Here is a 25,724-nt window from a genome sequence, read left to right as displayed (position 1 = left end):
CAGGGAGAGCTGAGAGCCCCTTGCAGGGCCTGAATGGGCTCCAGGAGAGCTGGAGAGGGACTGGGGACAAGGGAGGGAGGGACAGGACAAGGGGGAATGGCTTCCCAGTGCCAGAGGGCAGGGATAGATGGGATATTAGGAAGGAATTGTTGGCTCTGAGGGTGGGGAGGCCTTGGCACAGGTTGCCCAGAGAAACTGTGGCTGTCCCTGGATCCCTGGAAGTGTCCAAGGCCAGGTTGGATGGGGCTTGGAGCAACCTGTTCTAGTGGAAGGTGTTCCTGCCCATGGCAGGGGGTAGGACTGGACGGGCTTTAAGGTCCCTTCCACCCCAAACCATTCTATGATTCTATGAATCTGTGATTTATATTGCTATAAACCTATTATAAACCTAATATAATAAAGCTATTACAAATTATATATATATTGCTATAAACCTACCATAAACCCAGTATCATTGCTACGAACATGTTTCCTGCTGACACAAGACTATAAGAACTAAACACCAGGGTTAACAAGCCCTTGCTGATACCAACACAAAACCTCATGTTCAGTAGTTCTGAAAAATATATAAATAAAAAGCAGTTTCTTATCTTTGAAGTGATTAACCAACAGCCGGGGACGACTGACTTTTAGCCCTCCCATGTTATTCACAATTCATCCTCTATTTTCATCTCCCCAACAAAAGGCTGAACTCAACTGTATTATTGTCAGCCAGGGCTTTTATCGCCAGCCTTCGAAGCGGTCAAGGCATGGCAGAGAACAATGGCTCTCACAGGAGAACAAACACAAGCTGAACAAAAATACCCTGTTGCTAAGGTTTAAACCAGCCTTTTTTTGGGGCACAGCCGGGTAGTTGGGAATCCCAGTGCCACCCTGTGTGAAAAAAAACGGAGAGAATCAGGACTTGGAGAGGGGAAAACGCCCCGACACTCAGCGCCGTTGAGAATTTAAAACAAGAGTATCACTGAAATGAGCTTTAAACCAAAGACAGTGTCTGGCCCATGCTGAAAGTTGAACAAGGAGGAGCAAGCCCAGAGATCCATGGAGATGTTGGACACCTCTCTCACACAGCCATGGCGTGGATGTTGGGAATGTTCCTCCTCTCAAGGAAAGCCCAACCCACAACGATTTCTCCTGTGAAATCCACCCCAAAAGCAACCACAGAGCAGCAGTCTGTGGTTTCTACATCCTTGGCCAAGGGAGCAGCACCTTCTTCTGCTTTTGGGGTTGGGTAGAGAAATGCTCTTCCCCAGTAGTGGTGGGGCACGGAACTGGGTTTGGTCGTGGTGCCCTTCCCAGTAACATAAGACTTTCCAGCAGCAGAGTGGCTCCGGGGTCAAGAGTGACCCAAGGACAGGAAAGCCATGACTGGCAGCCCTGGAAAGCTGTTGTGGGGTAGAATGTTGGGTAAGGGGACAGCAGAGCCATGGTGGTCCAGGGTGGCCACCAGCCTCCATGACCAGCCCATCTTCCATCCCTCTAGATGGAGCTCCAGGAGAAGCCTGAGGTCCTTCCCCAAAGTGAAGGTGGACACATCCCATCATCTCCAAGAATGGAATCATGGAACCATAGAACAATTGGAAAAGACCTCAAAGACCATCCAGTCCCACCCCCTACCATGGGCAGGGACACCTTCCACTAGCCCAGGTTGCTCCAAGCCCCGTCCAGCCTGGCCTTGGACACTTCCAGGGATCCAGAGGCAGCCACAGCTTCCCTGGGCAACCTGTGCCAGGGCCTCCCCACCCTCACAGCCAACAATTCCTCCCCAGTATCCCATCTAACCCTGCCCTTCCTCCTTGTCCTGTCCTGCAGTTTAGTGCTGGAAAAGAGGCCAAGTTTGCCAAAGTGATTTAATAAAACCCCACAAATCATCAGTTTAATTCTTCCTTCCTGCAGTATGTCAGCAAAACGCCCACCATGGCAAATCACACCATACAGAATCCCCCCTGAAACATTCTCCTCCTTCAGGGGGGCAATTTTGTGCCCAAAACCTCCCCAAGAGCCTGGAGGAGCTGCTGGGATCAGGGGCACCACAGTGGCAGCAGCTGCTGGAAGGAACGGCTTCTCTGAAGTGATTGGAGATTTTATTTGCACTGGGACCATAAATATTTTTGGAAGCACGTAGGCAGTGGTGCAGTGATGAATCTTGGCCATTTCACGTGCAAAGCAAAACACAAAGAAGGAATTTCAAGTTTCCTTGATGACAGCAGAGCCTGGACACACATGAAAGAGAGAACAGAGTCAAGGTAACACTGGAATTCAGTTTTTATGATCCTTTTTGGTTTTGTTCCAATAAACAAGGTCTCCCTGAGTAGCCATTCAAACATCACTGTATGTCACTTAGATTTTACTGATATGAAAATAAACATTAAGATGCTACAACAGAGCTCAAATCCCCCTGTATTAGGTACCTAGGCCAAACAGCCACCAAAATTATGCTGAATTAAATTAATTTCAATCCCATCCCCTAACAACGGGACCCTCCACTCAGGTTAAACAACTTCAATAGCAAAGCAGAGGATAGACCCGAGACATCCCCATCCTTGAAAGTCTTTGCTGTTCCTTTCAAAAGGCTTTGAAAAGCAGCCTTCCTACAAAAACACCCATTTCCATCATGCCCTGGAGAGGAGCATAATACACACAGGGCTCCTCAGTGTTGCTGTTAAATAGGAGACCCCCCAAACCAGGCATTAAATGGTACAGGAGCTCCCACACAACAGAGAGGGCTTTCTGTGCCTGCTGTCGCTGCACAAACACAACACAAAATCTGTTGCTCCACACCAAGACTGTATTTGGTGGTGCTGGGGCCCAGCCTGACAAACTCATCTTGTTTCTATAGAACATGGCGTGGTTTGGGTTGCAAGGGACCTCAAAGATCATCCAGTTCCACCCCCTGCCTTGGGCAGGGACACCTTCCACTACACCAGGTTGCTCCAAGCCCCGTCCAACCTGGCCTAGGACACTTCCAGGGATCCAGGGGCAGCCACAGCTTCTCTGGGCAAACTGGGTCAGGGCCTCCCCACCCTCACAGCCAACAATTCCTTCTCTGCCCTCTGGCACTGGGAAGCCATTCCCCTTTGGTCTGTCCCTCCATCCCTCAAAGGAATCACCTGCACCCCTCAGCTTGGTGCCACCAGTTTTGACTCCATGACATGCAGTCAGGGGCCATCCTGGCTCAAATCCTCCTCGTTCCCCTTAGTCCAAACCAAATCCAGTTCAATCCTTCAGGGATACACATCCATCTCTGAGATGTGCCCTGTCTCACATCAGATGCTCAGCATTTCTAGATGATTATCTGTGGGGTTGGTTTACCCCAAGTAAATGATGTTTCACCCCAAGCTGTCCTGTGCTCACACAGCAGTGGGAAAGATGAGTGCTCAGCTGAAGACCCCCTGCAGTGCTGCCATAACCAAATGTACCAACCAGGAGGGAGAAAAGGGGGAAATGTCATTTTGGGAGGTGCACAAGGGTTGAAACCAAAATCCTACGGATGGAAAAGGGGCAACATCCAACACACACATAAAGCAAGAGGGATGGTGTGAATGATCCATTGATCACAGGGTTATTTTTGGACATAGCTGTGCTGAATTAGTGGTTGGACTCAATGATCTTACAGGTCTTTTCTAACCTAAATAAGCCTGTGATTCTACTTCTACCTCAATAATACCTTCACATCAGGGCAGTGCTCTCAAAGGAGCCATCTCCAAATAATTTTAGAGGTCTAGATGTGATTTCCAGAAGTGCATCAACATAACTGTGAACCAACCAAAGTACTCCTCTAAGGAGTACTTTCCTCTATTCTTCTTCCCCACAGCTCCTCCCCATCCCACAACTTCTGGATATGATTTGCCTGGCTTTAAAAACCAAGTTCTCCAGATGTTATGGGATCTCTTTATATCCTCTGCATGCCCCTGGTGCCCCAATGTGTAGATGTTTGTTCAGTAATACACTCAGATGTTGACTCCTCCCCATCTCCCTCTATGGGAGCGTGAGCTATAGGAAAGGCAGACTTGGAGGCTTTGGAAAACGTGGTGGCATCTTCATTCTCAATTAAATAATTATCCCATGAGCAGCACGAGAAAGGGTTTAGCCCTGAAGTGCCCACTGGCTGCTCTGCTGAAGGAACACCCTGTTATCTCCATTACCACTTCCCAGAGGATGACAAAGGACTCCTGAGTGGAATTTTGACCTCCCCTCCCACCTCTAATGCAGTAAGGATGATGGGCATGCCTCAGCCTCTAAAGCAGATTTTCCCCACTTGAAAAGACACACTCTGGAAAGGGAGAGCACAGGCAAAACCAGGGTAGCCCTTGCTCTCCCCAGGTGGCCTTTCCTGGCAGCAGAAGGACATTTCAAGTGTGGGATGCTCTTAAACCAGCTGGAGGAACCAGTTATTCACGGCAGATGCTGAGATAGTTATTAAGAGTCAAGGAAGGAACATCAGCAGTGGGGTGACTTTTAATCCTTGCTGGCGTAGACTGGAATTAAAATTCATGAGTTTGAAATAAATGGCCACCCATCCCAACTCACACCCCAACACATCCCTGGCTATGAGATTAATGTATAGACAGAATTAATCCAACATCATCTTCCCCCTGACCTATTTGGGCAGAGAGATAAGACCCACTAAAACCACCTCACAACATCCAACGTGGTGCCACTGCCATGGGTTGGTTTGTATCCAAACCAATGCTTCTCCCCCTTCCCCAGAGGACAGTCTGAGGGACAGAAGAAGGTGTAACTTCTCTGAAAGCTGCTTTAGTACGAGGAAAAGACCTGGGAGAAATGGAAGTTTCAGGTGACCGGATTCAAGGATGGAGCTATTGCTGAGCAGCTTTAACTCCTCCTCTCTCATCCCAGATTTGTTCCTCGGAACTCACCAGGAATTTTCCAGCTGTTTCACTTGCTGGAAAGATGCCATGTTTGTGTGTCAGACTAAACATCTGTGCTTTTAAACCCGGGATTTTCAGATCAGATCTATGTGTTTGTGTGGAGGGGGAAAATAACAACACAAACTGTCTGTTCGAGGAGTTTCATTGAGCAGAACCACCACTATTTCTTTCTCCCCACCCCTCATATCACCCCTCCTCTTCTCCCTCCACAGGCAAAGTGGTTCAACAGATTTCAGGAAAACGCAGGGAAAATCAACACTGTACATTTTTTGCGGTCAGTGTTTTCCTGTTAGGTCAGAGAGAAGCTACCAGAAACTGTGCAGTTGGCACCCTCCCCTCCTGCCTCCCTGCTGCAGGGAACAACCTGACTCGGGATCTGGGGTTGGAGGGCCAAGTGGATGCCCCAGTATGAACTGGGAAAGGGTTTACCCCGTGAGGGTTGTAGGTGTGTGCACTCATAGACCTCCACTCCCGCTCTTACAGGATCCCTCTGGGATGGTTTCTGGGGCTCCATCAGTCTCCATGAGCTCCACATCAGCTCTTTCTCCACCATCCCAACTCTCCATCTGCCCTCACTGCTGGAGCAGCCTTTTGGCCCCTGCTGACACCTGTCCCCACTCTCACTTGAAGAAAAGAGTTAAATATTTCAGCTGGGTCTAATGTATCTCAGATGGTCAGTGCAACCATGGGGAACATGACCTGTGCTTCTGGTCTGATCCCCCACCAAAGGGGAACCCAGTGTCCCACAGTCAGGGACATCCCACGTGCCTCAGAATCGCTGTTCTTTCTTCTTGTTTAGTTTTTTCCACTTAGAGTCTCACTGTGATGGTGGGGATATTTTAGGTTGCAAGGGACCTTAAGGATGATCTTGTTCCGCCCCTTGCCATGGGCAGTGACACCTTTCACCATCCCAGGTTGCTCCAATCCCCATCCAACTTGGCCTTGAACGCTTCCAGGGATGGGGCAGTCACAGCTTTGCTGTGCCAGGGCCTCACCACTCTCACAGCCAAGAATTCCTCCCCAGTATCCATCTAAACCTGCCCCTGCTGCACAGCACCACCCCAGGCTTGTCCCTGGGTCCCACAAGGCCCTCATGGCCCAACAGCATCTTCGTGTGGGGCATTTGCTTCTTTTCCATTTCAAACGACCTGAGATATTACAAGAGCTGGGATGTGACACACCAAAATTGGGCTCGGCGGGTAAAACCATGAGTCACAAAGCACAGGAGCACACAAGGACATGGAATTGCACAAGCCCTGCAGGAACCAGAGGACTCTGGGGCGGAAGAAGGGAAAATCTGGCGCCTCTTGTTCACACCAGGTGGGTCCCTGGAGCAAAGTATTCCCCAAACTTATGGTACAAGGATCTGCTCACTTGCCATGAGCCAGGGAGGCAGTCTGGAAGCAGGTGACAAGCTGAGCAGTCAAGGACAGCGAGGTGTCCCATCCTTTGGTCTTTACCATCCTCTATGTCCTTCCTCGCTGCGCAGAAGTTCTGGCCTCAGGGACCCAGTTGTTCTTTCAGCACGAAAGAATAACAGCACCACTCTTTTGTGTGTGTCTTGCTGTTCACACACCTTCCCTCTCCCAGCCCAAGGGAGTTGCCTCTCAGTCTCTTTCCACCCACTTTATACAGGAAACCAGCAAGGATCAAAGGAGGCTCCTGGCTGGGAGTGGCGAGGGCAGTAACCGGGGAGGTGACAGCGAGGTGACAGAGGCTGAGCAAATTGAGGGGTTGTTCCTTTGTGCCGGACCCTCTGGCCATGTAACCTGAGTGCCAGAGCAGCTGAGAAGCAGAGGAAAGAGGGAAAAGAAGACCTGTGTTTGGGATGATGAAAGAACTGGGTGACTAAATGAAAAGGTGCTTCTCCTGAGTGTTGCTGCACTGGCTCATCCTCAAATGACCCCCATGTTCTACTGGGAGAGGAAAATTTGATTTAAAGTCTTACCCTGGAAGTCCTTTGGTTGCAGTAGGTTAAAGAAGCTCTACTGGGGAAGTGAAGCAACCACAAGTCCCTGCTGAGGAGTTAAGTCCCTGCTGAGCTGAGCCCTGGCATTCCCACAAAATGGTCTAACAGAAATGGCCTTTTTCCTTCCCTTTCCCCAGCAAGGTTCCAAAATGAAAATCAAGGTTCCAAAATGTCCGGCATTTGGCTATCCCATGCCCACCAGCAACATCTGTGGTTTGGGTGGAAGAAGAGCTAAAGGTTTCCAGTGCAACTCCTCACTCTCTCCACACATCCACCTATCTCCTGTGTGGTTTTGGGAGCAAAATCCACGTTAAGGCAGACAGAAGTGGATTTTTAATTTATATTTTTTAACGGATCCTTTGCAGCGCCTGATCCTAAGTGCTCTTAGCAGCTCCAGGAGGACTGATCCCAGCCTGCTGCTTCCTCCTACACAGAGGGAGAGAAGAAGCCTCCCAGGGATCTGCATCACTTGCTCATGGATGCTCAAAGCTGTCTGTTCATTCTGTGCCATGTCACTCCAGCTCTTCTCAAGCTCAGGGAGTCCTTCCTCATGTGATCCTGATGGCCTTGAGCTGGTTAAAGGCAGTGCCAGGCTGTATTTACCTTGGCACCTGATTGCCAATCTGACTCCGCCTTCCAGAGTCCTCCTATTTCCTCCTGGAGTAATTAATTAGTCGCTTGTCCGTGGGGAGAGAAGGAATGAGGAACTTCACCTCATTACTCCTGTGCCTTTTGCCACTGTGGCCAAACCCTTGGCCATGCCCAACAGCTGCAGTTTGTCACAGCACTGCAACATATAGAAGTTATCCATAAAACCCCTAAGATTCTTCTTGTTGGATGTTACAGGGATTAAGCTGCTTCCAAAGATGAGATCCAAGGTCACCCAGAAGTGCTGGAGCTGATAAATATCCCCGCGTTGGTTTATAATCCATGCCAAACAAATCCAGCATCTTGGAATAATGTTCAGACAGGTGAAACACCTGCTGCATATTATTCCCAAAATGAACATTTTATTTCCCTTCTTTCCTACCCTTCGTGGTTTTGCAGGTTGGAGATGAGAAATTTCCTGCTGGGAAAGAAAGGACCCCACTCCTTGCTGCTGCCACAGAAAGCGCTAATCCCAGGCTCCGTGAACTTCCCATCCCAACTGCAGCGCGCCGCTGGCACGAGCCAGCTGTCCAACTGACCCAGTTCATTTTACAAAACTGGGTGAGTAAGGACAAAACCACCTTATTTCCACCGAGAAAACACAATTCTCATTAAACAAGGTACGATCCCGGCCTTGCTCTCCCGACGGCACGTCCCCTCCTGACCCACTTGCGGAAGTGCTGCGAGCGAGGGTTTGTGCGCCCGTGCAAAAGCCTAAAATCACACTTCCCTACAAAGAGCTGGGATAAATTGACCCCTCTAAGCAAAGGGGCTGCCAAGCTTTTATCTCCTCCTCATTGTCCACTTACACTGAAGCGGAATAATGAGACCATACGGGGCTACACGAGGCAGGATTGGAAAACTCTGCCTTAGCAACTCAATTGTGTCCGCGGTGCCTGCGTTGGCTTTTATATCCAGCTACTGGCTTGGAAAGCTGCTCCTGATTTCACACTCGTTCAGCACAGCTGCATTTATGATTTTTTTTTTTTTTTGTCCGCTTCCTGCTACCCAATGTCACGGCAAAGGGAATTAGTTGTGGGGTTGGGATCGGGGAAGGCAAAGCAGGGGATTGCTCCGGCTGCGTTTTCGTGCCCTTCATCCAGTTCAGACCTGAAAAGTCTCAGGACACAGATGATTTCCTCTTCCCTGCAGAGGTTCTGCCACGGCATTAAAAAAAGAGCAATGAAGGGAACAATAAGCACCAAGATGTGTCTAAAATTAGCGGTTTACAAAACAATCCTGAGTTTACAATATCCCGGGTACAATAAAAGCCAAGAGCGAGCGGGACAGTTATTTAAGAACTGCAGGATAAAAGGAAACCTTGATCAAAACTGTTATCAGGGAGGCAAATCTATCTTTATTGTGTTGCAGTTTCGCTGCTTAACCAAAATAACTTGCCTAAAATTGTCGTTATGCTGCTTAAAATCAGCTAAATTGAAGCAACACACCGAAATCCTGCTGCCTTGCCCAAGCAATCAACAGGAGAGCAACCCACAGTTCTTCCCTATTTTCTGCCAAGGTTTAAATTCCAGTGCATTTGCCAATGGTTTTCCCTTTATACACCTTCACTCCTCACACAGAAAATGGATGGGTTGATTTCTTCAATCATATCTGCATTTTGGGTCTCAAGTGGTAGGAAAGCTGCAGTTCCCAGACTGTAAGTGAATGGGTAAATTAAGAGGGAAACACCAAAGTTGAATTTGCTTTGGTGTTGTTATTATTATTTTTAATATCAATTTTAAACAAGGAGCAAAATTTGATACAACAGCAGTGTCAGAAAAATCCCCCTCCTTCTGCCAGTGGAGATGAAAACGTCCTTTAAAATGCTGCGGGGAAATAATATTTACAAATTGCTGCTGAGAGGAGGGATGGAAAACTGGTAGGGGATCGGAGATTGTGCAGCATCCAACTTCTGCTGTCCCTCACCACTGGGAGAATTCAGACAGAATTAGAGTTGTCAAAGGGATAAAGTCACTGTCAAGGAGAACAGACTTTTCCTTTTGAAAAACCAAAAGGGAAAACCCAGATCCATCAGAAAACTGACCTCCCACTTGTCTAAAGGGGTGAATGTGCTCTGAGCAGGGATCCAGGGGAGATCTCCACAGGGTTTTCCTTAGGAGAGGACACCAGACTGAGACATGGCCACTACCTGTGGCTCAAATTCTTGCACTTGAAATGAGAAAATGTGAGCCCTAAAGCACAGAACCAAACAGAGATGGACATTGTGGTTCCCATGGCCTCAAAAACAGGCACGTGCAAACTGCAGGAAACGATCCTCAGATCTCTCCAGTCCTTGGAAATCCATACCAAGTCATACATCCTTGCTTTTCTTCCCATCAGACACAGCAACCACCTTGGTAGATAAACAGTGGTTGGTGGAACCACTTGTGACCTTCAGCCACAACACACTAACAGCAGTAGCCACATAATATAGAGTTAAAAGCAGGTCAAATCCTAACCTGCTTCACAAGGTTTTCTTATCTGGAACCTGCAAAATGACCAAGGGTAGGAAAGAAGGGAAATAAAATGTTCATGGAACTCAGAGAAGCTGTGGCTGCTCCATCCCTGGAAGTGTCCAAGGCCAGGTTGGACGGGGCTTGGAGCAACCTGGGATAGTGGAACGTGTTCCTACCCATGGTAGAGGTTGGAAATGGATGGTCTTTAAGGTCCCTTCCAACCCAAACCATTCTGGGCTCCTATAAGGATATGTTCTGCCCCAATTTCTTCCCCATTCTCAGAGCTCTGAGCCCCGGAGCAAAGAGGAAACAGGATTTTTTGTGAGTGAAATCAAAGAAAAAACTGTTCAAATCCCAGAAAAACACAAAGCAGTTTTGGGAGATGCCTCAGCTGCAGCTAAGCTGAAGAGCAACCATTGCTAAGATGGTTACACCCTCCTAAGTCTAGAAAGAGTCACAGCAGGGGCTAAAAAGCCCTTTTTAATTGAAAATATTTTGGAGTGGCAGACTCCCAGCCCAAAAAAACATTAACCCTGTAACCAGTGACCGATCCCAAACGCCACCAGACTCCTCAGTCCAGCTCCCTTCCCCACCTCTCAGGAGCAGGAAATGAAAACCATATGGACTGGACAGGGAAGAGATCGATTAGATCATCTGGTCCTACCCACCACACAGCACAACACTGTTCCCTACAAGAAATTTCCCATCCAGGCTCACTCATAAAAGTCCAAAGCGATGGAGTTTCCACCTCTTCTCCCGGGATACGATTTCTCCCTGCGGGAAGCCTTTTCCTATCAAGGCTTTCCTTTTGAAAATCTCTTCATTTCAATTTGCAGCCCCCCCCCCCTCTCCCCTGCCTGAGTGCATTTATGAACTACACTAATGAAACAGATTAACACCAAAGAGGAATTACAATTTAGGAATAAATTAGTTTATTTTCCTTTTATCCTCTACCAAAAAGCCTCAACATGTCAAAGAAAGTCTGAGCCTTTCTGAAATCTTCCTTTTTAAATTGGTCCCACTGCTCATAATTACACCTCCCTCTATCCATACAAGTTACTTTGGTTTTCTTTCCCCCCTCCTTTTTTAAGGAGGAGGGAAGGAAGGCAGAGGAAAGAGTAAGAATGGGTGGGATAAGGGGAGAGAGGAGAGGGACCCATCCCATCCAACCAGTCTAATTGCTTGCAACACTCCCCAAGTGTATGAAAATGAAGGTTATAACACCAGTGTTGCCTGATGAATATTCCCAACTTCATTCCAGATGCAGGATCTGGGTTTATCCAACGATTGCCTCTCCTGTAGGAGGCAACAGCTTCCACCCCACACAAATACCAAGGAGGAGAAAGGATGAGTTTTGGCCAAATCATGGGTAGTGGCTTGGGAAAAAGAAGGGCCAAGGGCTGAAACGCTGCTCCAAAAAATACCATTTGTTCACCAAAATGGGAAGAGCTGCAAGAGACAAACAAATCCTCAAAACATCCACCAGGCTGGAGGTTGCAGCACATACTGATAAAGGGTGTAAAAAATGCAATGGCTTTGACTCAAAATGTTCTAAAAAGATTCTAAATAGATTCTAAAAGTTATAAATTGGAAAACTCAACTTCAACCTGCCAGTGCCCAGGTCTGATGGTAACAACTACTCTAATTTATTAAAAAAGATTATTATTTTTGGGCTTAATCATAATGGAAATTCTCACACTTCAACAAATAATGACCCACTGGATCTCAGAGCCTCCTGCCACTTCAGGGCCCTGCCTCAGATAGTCCAGTCAACAGGAAAGGGAAGTAAATGACAATTAATAGTTGATACTTTCTTAGCCTACACTTCTAAGGCTTCTCTTCATTATCAGCTTAAACTTAAATGTGGATTTTCTGTTTCCAGGGAAGTCTGGAAAACATAAAAATAAAAGAAGTTACGGGCAAAGATGATGGCAAATGAGTGGATTTGTCCTCTTGGTTTTCCCTATATGACTTGACATGGTTGGATGTGCAACATTTGGATGCTATAAGGGCAATGCCCCCTCTTTTAGAGGCTGTGCATTCAGTCCAGCCATGTTACATGGAATCATGGAATGGTTTGTGTGGGAAGGGACCTTAAAGATCATCTCATTTCAAACCCCTGACATGGACAGGGAGACCTTCCACTAGCCCAGGTTGCTCCAAGCCCTGTCCAAACTGGCCTTGGACACTTCCAGGGATGGGGAATTACAAGTCATTAAAGGCTGTTCCCATTCCATGAGTGTTCCTGCTGCCTCCATCCCCACAGCTGGTGTCCAGCCCAGTTCAGGTCTACCCTCACGTCAGGAATTTTGCTGGCTGGTTATCTTCATTCCCTCTTGTTCAAAACACTCAACCACGTGTGTAAATCCTGTTAGTGCTTCACCAGATAAAAATACTTTGCTGTACAACAGCCTGAAAGCCAAAGGGAACATTTTGGGTGGGAGGGCTGCTCCAGGTAGGAATTCCCATCGAGAAGGATGGGAGGGAGCTCACGCTGCAGAGGAACTATCTGCCTGCTTGAGCAGCAAAGGTTATTTCCCACCCTTGTACAACATGTTCTAATATTTAAAAATATTCAGTTGAATTCCACTTCTCCTGTGCCCTTTATTTTCCTGACAGCTTCTCCTGGACGGGAAGTACGGGAAAATCCAAACGGCAGCAACCGAGCAAAGAGCCAGGAACCACTGCAGTCACTGACCTGAGGCCAGCCCTGGGTGTTTTGTTTAAAATGCAACTTAGGGAGAACTGTAAGACTAAATATGTATTCTAAATGCTCTAACACTTAGTAGAGGTCTAAGAAAAAGCAGTCTTGGAAGTAGGAAATGCACATCCGAAGGGAAAGCCGGAGCTGCTGCACGTCTCCCCTTTCTTGGCTGCTAGGAGAAGCAAGGAAGTGATTACACAGCATTTATTTGCAAAATCACAGCCAATAAATCCAACAGCAGCAACACCCACCCTCGAATCACTTGGTCCTTGGTGGGGGGGGGGGGGGAATGAAGGAGAGGTGTAGGTCTGACAAACAGGCAGGTGCATGACAGGAGCTCCTCATTCTGAAGCTTTTCGGGAAGAGTTCAAGTCTATAAGGTGGAATATTCACCCAGGCCTGTCCCTTTCCTCTGCACACGCTGTTTTGAAGCCCTGGAAAATACAAAGCCCTAGAAAGGCAATGAGGGTTGTGAAAAGAAAACCCCCTGAAAAGGTTTAAAAAAAAAAAAAAATAGGACTGGGCTGTTGAATGAGGAAATGAGTAAGGGAGAGCAAGAGAAAATAAAATGGTACAAAAAAAGCCATCTCAGTTCCCCTCCCCTTTCCTGGATACAAATACCATCACAAGAAAACCGTAGGAAGCGAATCTGACTGCTTTGAAAATCACTGAGGTCAAAAGCACGAGAGAAGAAAGGAAAAAGGATTAAACAAAGGGATGATATAATCTCCCCAGCCATAATTCAAACCTTCGAGGTATAAATAGCTCCACTACAGGGCTCAAGTCAACCACTAATTTACAGAGCAATCAGGAGGGGGAGGCAGATACCCATCCCCACAAGCAGATTAATCCTTAATTGCTCGGGTTTTTTTGCATTTCTGACACCTTCCTTTGAAGTCCCAAAGCCGGTACCGTCTCACAAAAGGCACTGATGAGCCTGAAAACTGGCGAGAGATGAGCCTTGCTGCTGCTTGTTTGGGCCCCGTGCACAGTCCCAGATGCTTTCCTGGGTCCTCCATGCAAAGAAGAAAGGAGACGGCTGGGATCCACGGGGATAAGGGACGATCAAAGCCGGTGTTTGCCCGTTTGACAGAAAGGGAAGCGGGACTCGGCTGCCTGCTCGTGTTTCACAGTGTTTCTGCAAGACCTTAATTGCAGATAAATACTTACTGGGACAATTCAAATGCTTGTGAACACTTCAATCGCTTCGGAGGCTTCGTGAATCCCTCTAGGAATGCTCATAAGGATGGCGTGTACGATGCCGGGATGAGAGGTGCAGGATCACCAGGATCATCTGCTGGTGGCTTCCAGAAAGGGACACCCAACCCCTCCTCCAGCGTTCTGTCCTTCCCTCTCGATTCAAGCTTGATCCAACAGTAACGGAAATGTAACTAGACAGGAGTTTCTTCGGTCCCTGCACATAACCTCCCTCCAACTGCATCAGTTTTTAGGGGAGAAATTCCTTCATTCTTCACCACACTGTGAGCTTCTGCACTGAGGTTTAAGAGCACATCCCTGGATGTGTCTTTGAGAGCCCTGGTCTTCCTGTTCCCTAGCACATCTTGTGCTCCCAGGGGGAATGACTGTTGGGTGCTTTCCTAATCATACCGACTGTGTCCTGGCACCCCCTGCACATCCTCTTGTATCTAGTGGGTTAATTACCATCCTGCCCCTGCTGAGGTGGGTCCTCATTGAATTCCAGACTATTTAACTAAATAAAAATATCATAACAGAATCAATGATTTGGGTTGGAAGGGACCTGTAAGATCATCTTGTTTCATCCCCTGCCATGGGCAAGGACACCTTCCACTAGAACAGGTTGCTCCAAGCCCCGTCCAACCTGGCCTTGGACACTTCCAGGGATCCAGAGGCAGCCACAGCTTCTCTGGGCAACCTGTGACAGGGCCCCACCACCCTCACAGCCAAGAATTCCTTCCCAATATGCCATCTAATATCCTTTCCCAATATCCCTGCCCTCTGGCAGTGGGAAGCCATTTCCCCTTGGCCTGTCCCTCCATCCCTTGTCCCAGGTCCCTCTCCAGCTCTCCTGGAGCCCCTTTAGGCCCTGCAAAGGGCTCTCAGCTCTCCCTGGAGCCTTCTCTTCTCCAGGGGAACCCCCCAGCCTGGCTCCAGAGCAGAGGGGCTCCAGCCCTGGCAGCATCTCTGGGGCCTCCTCTGGACTCTCTCCAGCAGCTCCACGTCCTTGTGCTGTTGTTCCCAGGGCTGGAGGCAGCTCTGCAGGGGGGTATCACCTGAGGGGACAGAGGGGTAGAATCCCCCCCTGCCCTGCTGCCCACGCTGGGGGATCAGCCCAGGGCATGGGGAGGGCGGGTTCTGGTGCCAGTACATGTGGCTGGGTCATGTCCAGCCTCTCACCCACCAACACCCACAAATCCTTCTCCCCAGGGCTGCTCCAGATGGATTCAGTGCCATGTAGGCTGGTGAGAAAACAATAACTTTGCTCCTCCCCCGAAACAGAACTTGGACAATTTACATCAAAAGTGGATCAAGCACAAAGTAAAAGTCACCAATAGAAATGCTTAAAACGCAGCAAATTTTACTAAATTCAGATGTGAAAGTATCACTGGAGAAAAAAACCAAAAAAACAACAAAACAACAGAACACTTTGTGGTATGAAACTCTCCAAATATACGCTAAAAAATTTTATAACACAGAATTATTCCATATTTTTGCTCCCAAGAATAAAGATCAGGATAAATCACAAGCTGAAAGTCGTCTTGCTGTGAGCCTCTGTTAACAAAAATCAGTGTATGGATGAAATCATTCAAGCTGGAAGACTGAGAAAAGGTTTTAAAAGTTACTTTTCCTTTTCAAAGGAAAAATCTGGTTCGTGGTGGAGAGAAGCAGCAAATCAGTTCATGATATTTCTTCCCTTCCGTGACTGAGAAAATTCATTAAAATTACTATTTCTGCATAAGAAAATAAAGTCATTTCATTACAAGCAAGACACAAAGCACTGAGGAACAGCTTCTTTCCCTGCTAAGGTTCAAAACCCAGAGCTGCTCTCGTTGGGTTACAAAGCAGGGATGCTCAAGGCACAGTGTGTGGACCAAGGGTGAGGCTGAGCATCCTGGTGATCATCTGCAACCCATCACTTCAACCAGTATTTCCAATTAAGCACCTGTTAGAGATTGATTATCATCTTCAGCAAGCTGACAGCCCCTCCAAAAGCACAGAGACAGCCACTCTAAAAACAATGAAAACTCCTAAACACCTGCCTGAGGGGCGAAGAAACTCGTGTCCAGCAGATACTATCTTTTTTTTTTATTTAAGGGCAAATAAAATTGAAGCGGGGAGTAGATGTTTTAAAGCAGTTAATGCAGAGGAGAACAACATCTCACTAAAACATCTTCCCAAATGGTACATTGCAGGCCCTATTCAAAGCACATAAAAATAGAGAAATAAGACATTAAATAGGTTTCGATCAAGCCTCTGGCTGGTGCTTTAAAAACACATTTAACAGATTCACCTCTGAAGCAAAACAGGATCTGAGGGAGATCCTCCAGCAAAGCTGACCTTGCACAGAGCAACTGGCTCAAAACCAGTGCCATACTGGGCTTCCCAGTTTGGTTTTGTGCCTGTTGTGCACCCCCAGTGCAACATTTGAGGGTGGTTTCAGTGCTGCTGGGGGCATCTGAGCCAAGCCAGGCTCAGTGGCAGCTGAAGAGCAGAAAATGTTTCCTGTGACCCCTTATTTGGGGAAACAACCCAAGTTTCAGATTGGTTTTTTGCCTGTAACTAGTGTCTTTAAGGGGACACCTGCTCTGGTGCTCCAGCCCTTCCAGCTAATTTGATTTTTGCTCAGATTTAACTCTTTCCCTCCAGAACCTTCACACTGTTCTTAGTCACGATGTCCCACCCTCTGCCTTTACCACATCTATAGCTTTGAGTTCATCTTTGGGATGAAGGCAGGGAGCTGCTGAGCATCCCAGCAAGTTCCTGCTCAACTCCCATCACTTTTTCTTCCCATGTATCTCTCTGAGTCCTCTTGCATGGATTAAAACATACACAATGTGCATCCAGACCAACTTCTTTCCTGAAAAACCCAACCCAGCAAGCCAGTTGCTCCATCATCTTTCCACTGCTTAATCCCTTGGGTCATTTCACTCTCTCCTGCAGAGCTTTCCCATCCCCTCCACTGTTCTCTGTAAGGAGGAACACTGAGCACAGGAACGTTTAATTAAAGAGTTAATTAAACCCAAATGGGATGCAGCTGCAGAGACCTTCCTTCTCAGCCACATCTGTACCTCAGAAGCTCAAATGTCCTTTTAGATGCCGTAATATCCACTCATTTTTGGGGAGAAATAGCAACATTTAATCCTCAAAACTAGTTTGTCTCAAAACCAAAGCTGTTTTGCAAAAACCAAGGCACGGTCTTGTTCACATGATCTTGTTAACTCAGGAACCTGACCTAGTGGAAGGTGTCCCTGCCCATGGCAGGGAGCTGGACTAGATGGTCTTTAAGATCCCTTCCAACCCAAACCATTCTGTGATTCTATGATACTATGACTTCTCCAACTTCTTGTACGAGAATGGAAGCTAATTTTTATGCTATTTTTTAAAAATTATTTTATTTTGTTATTAAGACCCAGTTCTAGTAGAATTTCCAACCTCCAAAATTCCTCTAGAAAAACAGCACTTTGACCTTATCCTTCCACAAAGCTCAGCCCAAGGTAAGACCTGAGGTTGCCAAGAAACATCTGCTGAGCGAGGTACCAGCCAAGCCCCTTGCAGTGGGGAGAGAGCCATGCAGAGGTAAAAACACAGCTCCATTGCAGTACAAATTCCATCTGCATTTGAAGTATTTCACTTTGAAGAGCTTTTCCACTCTGTCCAGCTTTCCAAAGAGCTCCTCAGCCTTGCTGAATTGCTCACCAAGGGACACGAACCACATCAGATGGAAGCAGAACCTACCCAAGCTGCGATATTTGAACACGCACAGCCCCCATCCCACAAAAGTTCTCTGCAGCAGCAAAACCATAGGGATTACAGTATTTCTTTCCCCAGATATTGCACATTTCACCTGGTACATCAGCCTCTTCCTGCACTACACCAGAGCCAAGTCATACACTGGGCAGAAGCACCTGGGTAACAGAGAGGATGGGAGAGAAAAGGAAACATCTTGCAAAACACACCAGCCTTGATGGGTATCTATAAAACTCACTCAAGAAACAAATATGGGAATTAAATTCCCTGTCCCTGAGCAACAGTCAACCAAAATCTAGTTCCTCTCTAAAAACAGTCCTCCTCCTTGGTCCACAGAGAACCCTTCCATGTTCCCCAAGAAATAATTTACCTCCTTCCCCAGCGAGTACAACCCTCGGCTCCACAGGTACCAACTGTCCTCCCTCTCACCCGAAGTGTGACTATATTTTGATGAAGCTCAGAGCAAGTGGTGGAGTTTGTAAGGATGACAACACATTTTGTGTCAGAACTGGAGGATTTACGCATCAAAAGCTTGCCTGTTTCTCCCCAGCTGCAGCCGTTTCCCTGCTGCCGGATATCGCTTCCCATAAAACGCACCCGCCACAGGTAAAGCATCACAGCACCTGGAAAATCTCGGAGAGTCATCAAATTTTCCAGCCTGCCTTATCTGCCCACGTACATCCACACGGAGGAAAAAAAAAACAAAACCCAACCCAAATATCTGCTTGCCCTCAGAGTGACCCTGTGTGAAAAGGGAACAGGTCCCTGGCCAGGCACCGGCGGTTCCGCACCACGAGGGGATCATCCACGTGTATAACAAAGCCAAGACAGATTCGTTCAGCCAGGGCCGTGAGAGGTCCACGTGTCACCTGCCAAATTCCAAATGCAATTTTTCACCCTTTGTTTTCAACCATTGCATAATCCACGGAAGGTTTAGACGGCAATATTAAAGGAAAAGTCACCGGTGGAGAGGGAGGAAAACACCGGCGACGGTGCCAGCCCTGACAGGGGATTTCCACGCTTCGCTCTTGGAAAGACCTGATAAGATGGATATATTTGTTTTAGCTTTCAGCAAGGAACCTCAAGGATTTGGATTACAAAATCCTTAAATACCATCACGAGAACTGAGTTCTGCAAAAGGAGATATGAGAAGTTAATGGTGTTAGTAACCACTGACCTGGATAATCCCATTGCTGACCTGGACCCAACTGACTGAATGTGTTCCTGAAAGCTGGATGTGGTTTTACAGCATATGGTAAGGTCTTGGGGCAAGAAATCTATTGGGTACACTTCCATAACTTCATGGCTTTTGGTTTATATCAGCTGGGACCAGATGTTCCCCTCTAGCCCTGCAAGCTTTGGTGTCTGATACTGTGAAAAAAATGTCACTAAAGCAGCTGCACTTGTGTTTTACCAACAAACCCAAAGCATGTCTGATTTAAATTCCTCCTCTTCTCTGTTAGAAGGGACCTTGAAGACCATCTAGTCTCACCCTCTGCCATGGGCAGGGACATCTTCCACTGCACCAGGCTGCTCCAAGCTCCATCCAACTTGGTCTTGGACACTTCCAAGGATGGGGGGCAGCCAATATGTCACCTGCCAAAATTGAAGGATCTATTTTATGGATGATGTGGATCAACTCAACCCTCTCACAGGACCAAATATAATCAGAAATGTGTTTGAAAACACCAACCTGAAAAAGAACTGCCTCTATAGATTCAAGCCCACCAGTGTCAGCAGTAACCGTGTTTAGCAGTAATTAGCTAAATTAGCACGGCTTGATCTCAGTGGAGACAAGATGCTGAGGAAGTCCTTAAACTTAGCAACCAAACATCACTCAAAACCTGAACCCAGGCTGCAAACTACAGCTGCAACCCTCATGAAAGCTGAAGCTGTGGTTGCTACGCCCTGGCAACGTATTTTTGAGGCAACCACCAATTTGGTGCAGTTTCCCATCTGATTCAGGCAACAGGTACATCAGTTGCTGGTATCGGTTTTTCAGGACTGAATTTCAATAAAAACAACATGTCTCAGGAGGATCTGAGAGCAGTTGATGTCTCTGCACTGATAGTGATGTCTAATTAACATAAAAATGAGGTTTTCTTAATCACCTGCAAGAGGAAACCTGCTTGCAGAACAAGCTACTGGGGAAAAAAAAATAAATTACTCTTCAGGGAGGTAGTTGTCAGGATAAGATGGAGGGTGGATGTGTTTATTTATACCCAGCAGCTCCAGCTAGGGGCTGCAGGTCCCAACACGCTGCCTGGTGTGGTTCCTGCAAGGTTTTTCTCCTTCCCATCCCCATTCCACAGTCAGCTCCAACCACCCAGTGCTGGAGGTGTGTGCTGGGTACTGATGGCACTGTGTGCAACACTTCCTACAAATCCCAGGGTATTTTTAGGATGCAGCAGGCCAGGTCAGCTCACCTCAGTTACGTCAGATTCCACGTAGAGGTTTGAAGCTTCAAAGGAAAGAGGTGGGGAGAAGTGCTGGTGGGATTTAGGAGCCCTGGTTGTTTGGGATTCCTGGTCTCAGGGCAACCTCTGTGTTTCCAAAACACACTCCAAGGGTCAGCCTGCTCATCAACAAGTCTCAAAATGTGAGAGCAGTCTTCAAAGGTTTGAGAAGGGCTGAAGATGTTGGTGACTTCGACCGAAACTACCAGAACAAACCTACTGAGTGGGGGAAAATGGGCTTGGCCACCGCCCAAAGCAAAAGCCACCAGGATGAACCAGTGTAGGACTGGGATGAGTCCTGAGCTACCACCTCCTCTCACATCTCCTGCAGTTTGCTCAGGGAGAAGATCAAGCTGTGGCACTTTTTGAAGAGCAATCCTTAAGGGGTCTGTTGGCAGCTGGTGGGTACAGCTGGAGGGGCTGGAGCTGCACAGTAGCAGCAGCACCCTGATGACAAATTAAATTTCAAGTTACTACGGGAACACATACCAGAGGAAGGAGCCAACCACAATTACTGACTTATCTCGCAGGAAAGATATTTCAGTTATTGTGGGTAGCACCGAAAACAACAGCTCGGTGACGGGCGCTGCTGGAACCGGTGAGGGAAACCACACGTGTCGAGCTCTTCTGCAAATCCACAAGGCATGTCAGCTTGGCTGCCAGCTCCCAAAAGAGGCAACACAGCTGGAGGAGGCACAGGGAAGGATATGGATGGTGCAAAACTAGTGAATGGCTTTGGATGGGCTTTGTTGAAATAAGATGTGTGGGTTCAGCGCTCGCCCTCTCAAAAACCCGGCACTCAGCGCTGCACTGGTACCAGTGACTGTCCCCTCCACACCTGGATGGTTTCTGCCCTTTTGAGTAGCTCTGGCAGTTGTTTCACACACTCACAGATAGTTCCACACAATGCCACATCTCCATCTCTTTGTGCACCTTGCTCCAATTGCTTTTCCCGACCCAGGACCGCCCCCAGGAACGGTGGGACCACAGATGCTCCACCTGTCCCACTGCTCACACCTGCCCCTGATGCTCTGTGCCACGGGGATTTCTTTCAGTAAATAAAGAAACTTCCACAGTTTTCCCCACCAAAGCCAATTTTTGAGAAAATAAATCCCTCACACAAAGTATTTTAGATGAACACCCCAGCACATTTACTGTTCCCTTCTCTACTGTCTACAAGGAGAAAATAAAGAATTACAAGCAAATTATTTAATACCATCAGGTTCAGTAAAATTTTTAATGAGGATGCCAGGTTTAGAGTCATTGTAGGATTTAGAGCAAAATAAAGAGCTTGACTTCATACATGAAATCTGGTTTGAAGTCACTCAAACTTCAAGTCACTCTTTCCTCGCTCTTCCTATTCCTACAAAACACCATAATTTTAAATATTGGATAATTTGAGTCTGCAGCCTGAAAGTTTCTCCATCAGCTCTTGCTTTTTTTTGCAGACAGACTGATGACACTGTAGCTCATTTGCTTAATTAGAGATTTACAGAAAGCTCTCTATAGGAGAAGGGGAAACCCTTCAAATGAAAAGCTTTAAGTGCAGAATCAAGAAACCATCCACAATGGCTGTTTATTCCCGTCTTGTACATAATTTTGGGCCACACAATATCAGTCAGCAGCTGCAACTGATGGCACTACACTTCCTAAATGTAAAAGTGAGCTCTGCAAGAGGCCAAGCACAATTATCCCAAGATTTTCCTAAGAGGAGGATGTTGCTTTTAGAAAATCGCGCTGGGACGGGGAAAGAAATCAGTGCATAGAATAAACACACAAATCCTGATGCTGTTCCCTTGATTTCAGCAGCTTTGTTTCTATTACTCCATCCTTCCTTCCCTCAAACACTCGGCTTTTTCTGACCACTGCACCCAGGCACACAGATCCTTCTCCAAAGGGGTGCTCGGGTGCTGTGGAGCACAGGGGAGAAGGCTCACACAGATGTGCATTTTGTAAGAAACAATAATTCATGCAAATCCCTGCTCCAAGCAAATTCCACAGTAGTGCATCTTATCACAAGCCAAACAAAAGGTAGGAATACACTGGAGAACTGTGAACCTGTATTAAAAGAATTTGCTCTTGTTACAGCTTGAATTTCCCCTTCTCCTTCCAACAACTCTCCGCCGACACCAAACATCAACCAGCCATTAATTGCATCCATTAATCAGAAACGAAAACCCCAATTGTGAGAGGAAGCAAAACCTCTGTCACATTTGGGAGTCTCTGTGGTGACCCCTAAAGAGGTCAAGACCCTCTTTACTACTGCAAGAGGAGGCAGAGACCAGCAGTGACCACCACATCACCCGGATGACGCCTCCGAACACAACAACCATGGCAAAAATGACCCAGCAAGGCAAGAATCCAGATATTAAAGCAGCATAAAAACTACTTATGAATCCATTTTACTTTGCACACATTTGTATTTCCTTTTCCAAGTTTGCCCAATTGTTTAGTGCTTTTAACAACGGGGATTTTCCTCTGTTTCATCAGTCAAGCATCGAGCGCTCTCTTGCCACATTTGGAGATGGACTAGCTTTCCACAGAAGCTCAAGATGATGAAAATAAACGAATAAAATATATTTTTAGTTTGTTTTTTTTTTTTTTTTAATTGAGATGGCAAGTTAGAACCTGAATTCCAACTCAACCACTGGGTTTCAGCAGAACAAAAAAATCCCTGTGCTGAGTGCTCTCAAGTAAGAGTCATGTCCCTTCCAAGTCCGCACCAACAGAGACCTTATTATCTTTGGGGGAGGAAGTCAGATTTTTTCCACTTAGTTACATTCCCAGGTAGTTCTTAAATAAGATTTCCCTTCCCTCTGTGTTTAAAGGGACACTTCAGCACAAGTTAATGCGTGGCCACAGTGCCATGGTTGTGTACTGAACCCTAAAATAGAGCGATGACCGTTGGGCCACCGGCCAGCGCGATTTTATTTCAAGGACAGGACAAATGAGAAGATGCCAAAATTAACAGCACTTCTTCCTACCTTAAATATCATAAGTCAATCGTCCACCTGCATGTCATCAGGAGCCCATAAAGGTTCTTCCAGTGGTGCCCCCTGAAAACAAACAGACGAACAAACAAAGCTTTTCAAACCAAAGAGTTAAAATTCAGCATCATCTTGGAAAAAGAAGCATTTTTACTGCTGCCAGAAGGGTGATTCCGCTTCATTTTACCAAATGCAAAATGCAGCTTTGCATGAAAAAATGAAAATAACTTTTAAATACAGAAAGCAAAATCGCGAGTTTCCAAGGTTAAAAGTGCTTTTGGGCAGAGGTGGCAGGAGGGAATTCCAGGGCAGCAGCAGTTATGGATGAGGAGACTCTGATGTTCCCAGATCATCCTGATATGTGCACTGCTGCTTGGGGTAAGGAATGTAAAGTTTTAGAGGGTCCACAGCTGGAGGAAATAGGTAATTTCTATCATAGTGAAGGCACCACAATCACCTTGGGCTCCCATGAGGGTGCATTTCCCCAGACACGAGAAGTTTGGGTATTTGGAAAAGCAGTTCTGTGTCTGTTTATTTATTCCCACCCCAAGGGAAGGGGACAGAAAGCTGCCTGGTGGTATCCAGGACTTCTGATGGCCACCTACCCATGAGACAGTCACCAGTGACTTCTTGAAGCCCAAAGCTCCCTGGATACAGACTTTATCTGTAGGATCAAGTGTGATCCTAAAGGGAAGAGGCTGAAGCTTGTCCCTGCAGCTCAGGGGACCTGCAGGGATGTTTGGGATGTTCTCAGACCTGCACAAAACACCTCCCTCTCCACCAGCTCTCCTGGTTCCATCAGTGCAGCAGCACTGCAGGGGCTCACGGCTCACTCACAATGCCCAGACTGTTCCTGGTTTTCCCCCATTTTTACACCACCAGCCAAGTCATTCCCACTCCCTGCGCCTCTGTTCCCCACCCCAAAACATTTTTTACCCACACCAGCTTTGAGGCAGCAGCGGGCTCCTCACAGGAATCTGCAGAGCCAACCCCCAGCTAATCCCATCTTCTGGGCTGCTGCTGTAAAGCACAAAATTAGAGACCTGAGGCACTTCTGGATTTCGAGTTGAATATATTTCACCAAATTAATTTTTTTTTTTTCCTATCGACATCTCTTCTGCCCAGCCTTGGGCAGGATGTGACCCAGCCATCTGCTCCTGCAGTGCCAGGAGCTGTGGAGCTCAGACATAATCCCTGGGTGATCTCCTTGTTGTTTTTCATCCTGCTCAAGTGTTGACTTGAGCACTTGTTCAATTAGACAAGCCTCAGCACTTCAATCAGATGGGCTCACAGGGCTGATTTTCTACCTCCACGGAGAAGAAGGAATCTGATTTAGCTGAGTGTAACAGAACCAGGGGCTTCAAAGCAACGAGACCTGGAGATCATGTCTGCTCTGAAGTCTGCCAGAATCACTGCTTAACCCCAGCAGACCACCAGCAACTCCCATTGTAAGAGAAGTTGAGAGAGAGAGCGGATTAAAAGACATTGGATCTGGCAGGGAGGAGGAAAGCTGGGTTACTTTCCCGATATTTCTGTTTTAAGGGAACTGGAGAACAGCTGAGCCATCTGCTTTCTCTTGTCTCTGGCAAACAACCCCCAGATGTTCCGAACTCGCTGGGCTCTCTCTACCAGCTGCATTTTCTTCCTTATGATCCAGCATTTTCCAACACCTCCCAGGAATGCTGCTGTCCTGGGGCAGAGGGTTCTGAGGGTTGTGTGTCCTCTCCTCCCTGTGCCATGGGGGAGAGGCCCTTCCATCCCTTGGTTAGCTCCATGCACTTGAACAAAGGGGTAAATTCTAAGGCACCAAATCGGGAAGTTAGTATAAATAACTGTGCTGATAATACTTTCATGGTCAATTTATTCCTTCATTCACAAACCTGATGGATTCCGAATGCAGCCTTGGATGGTGGCAAGTCAGGAGAAGCTGGAAGAGTTTGCATTCACCTCCAGCTTCAGGAAGTCGTGACGGAAGGAAGGGCTCCCCTTCACAGAATCCTGGAATCCCAGAATGGTTTGGGTTGGAAGGGACCTTAAAGACCGTCTCATTCCAAGCCCCTGCCATGGGCAGGGACAACTTCCACTAGCCCAGGTTGCTCCAAGCCCCATCCAACCTGGCCTTGGACACTTCCAAGGATGGGGCAACCACAGCTTCTCTGGGCAACCTGTGCCAGGGCCTCACCACTCTCACAGCCAAGAATTTCTCCCCAGTATCCCTCTGACCCTGCTCTCTGGTAGTGGGAAGCCATTCCCTCTTGTCCTGTCCCTCCATCCCTTGTCCAAAATCCCTCTCCAGCTCTCTTGGAGTCCCTTTATGCACTGGAAAGGGATGGAAGGTCTCCCCAAAGCCTCCTCTTCTCCAGCTTCCCTGCTTTCACCAGCATCATCTGAGAGTTCAAAGGGAATCAGCAACGAAGCCGAGCTTTTCCAGAGCTTGGAGCAAGACACAAGCAGCGCACGCTCGCGGCTCCTCGCAAGACAAGGACAACATCCCACCGAAAGAAAAACTGTACACTGGGAGTACAACAAAACCCAGCAAATGCAAAGGCAGAATGAAAACAAAGAGAGCTCGTAAATGTCAGCGGCACACGTCTGAACGGGGTGCAGAGCAGGCTGTGTGTTCAGATGGCTGTACAAACAGATCAGCAGCAGGAGAGGAGGGGGG

The 25,724-nt window shown here is 47.4% G+C and overlaps 1 protein-coding gene across 2 annotated transcripts in view; it reads right to left on the bottom strand.

Moving 5' to 3' along the window:
* The window catches only part of PTPRA (protein tyrosine phosphatase, receptor type A), a 117,539-nt gene that overhangs the window by 35,274 nt on the left and 56,541 nt on the right, over positions 1 to 25,724 (bottom strand). Inside the window, exon 3 of one of the 2 annotated variants that reach the window (XM_027660487.1) lies at positions 23,057 to 23,128. The exons of the other annotated variant lie outside the window; for it this stretch is intronic. Coding sequence (XP_027516288.1) covers positions 23,057 to 23,068 — 12 coding nt within the window. The 5' untranslated portion in view covers positions 23,069 to 23,128. The remainder of the gene's footprint in view (positions 1 to 23,056; positions 23,129 to 25,724) is intronic. 2 annotated transcript variants of the gene reach the window in all.

This window comes from Corapipo altera, unplaced genomic scaffold (assembly GCF_003945725.1).
Source record: "Corapipo altera isolate COAL_440 unplaced genomic scaffold, ASM394572v1 295, whole genome shotgun sequence".
Taxonomy (NCBI): Eukaryota; Metazoa; Chordata; class Aves; order Passeriformes; family Pipridae; genus Corapipo; species Corapipo altera.
The sequence above is the reverse complement of the archived record's forward strand: the minus strand, read 5'-3'. Positions and strand labels throughout refer to the sequence as shown.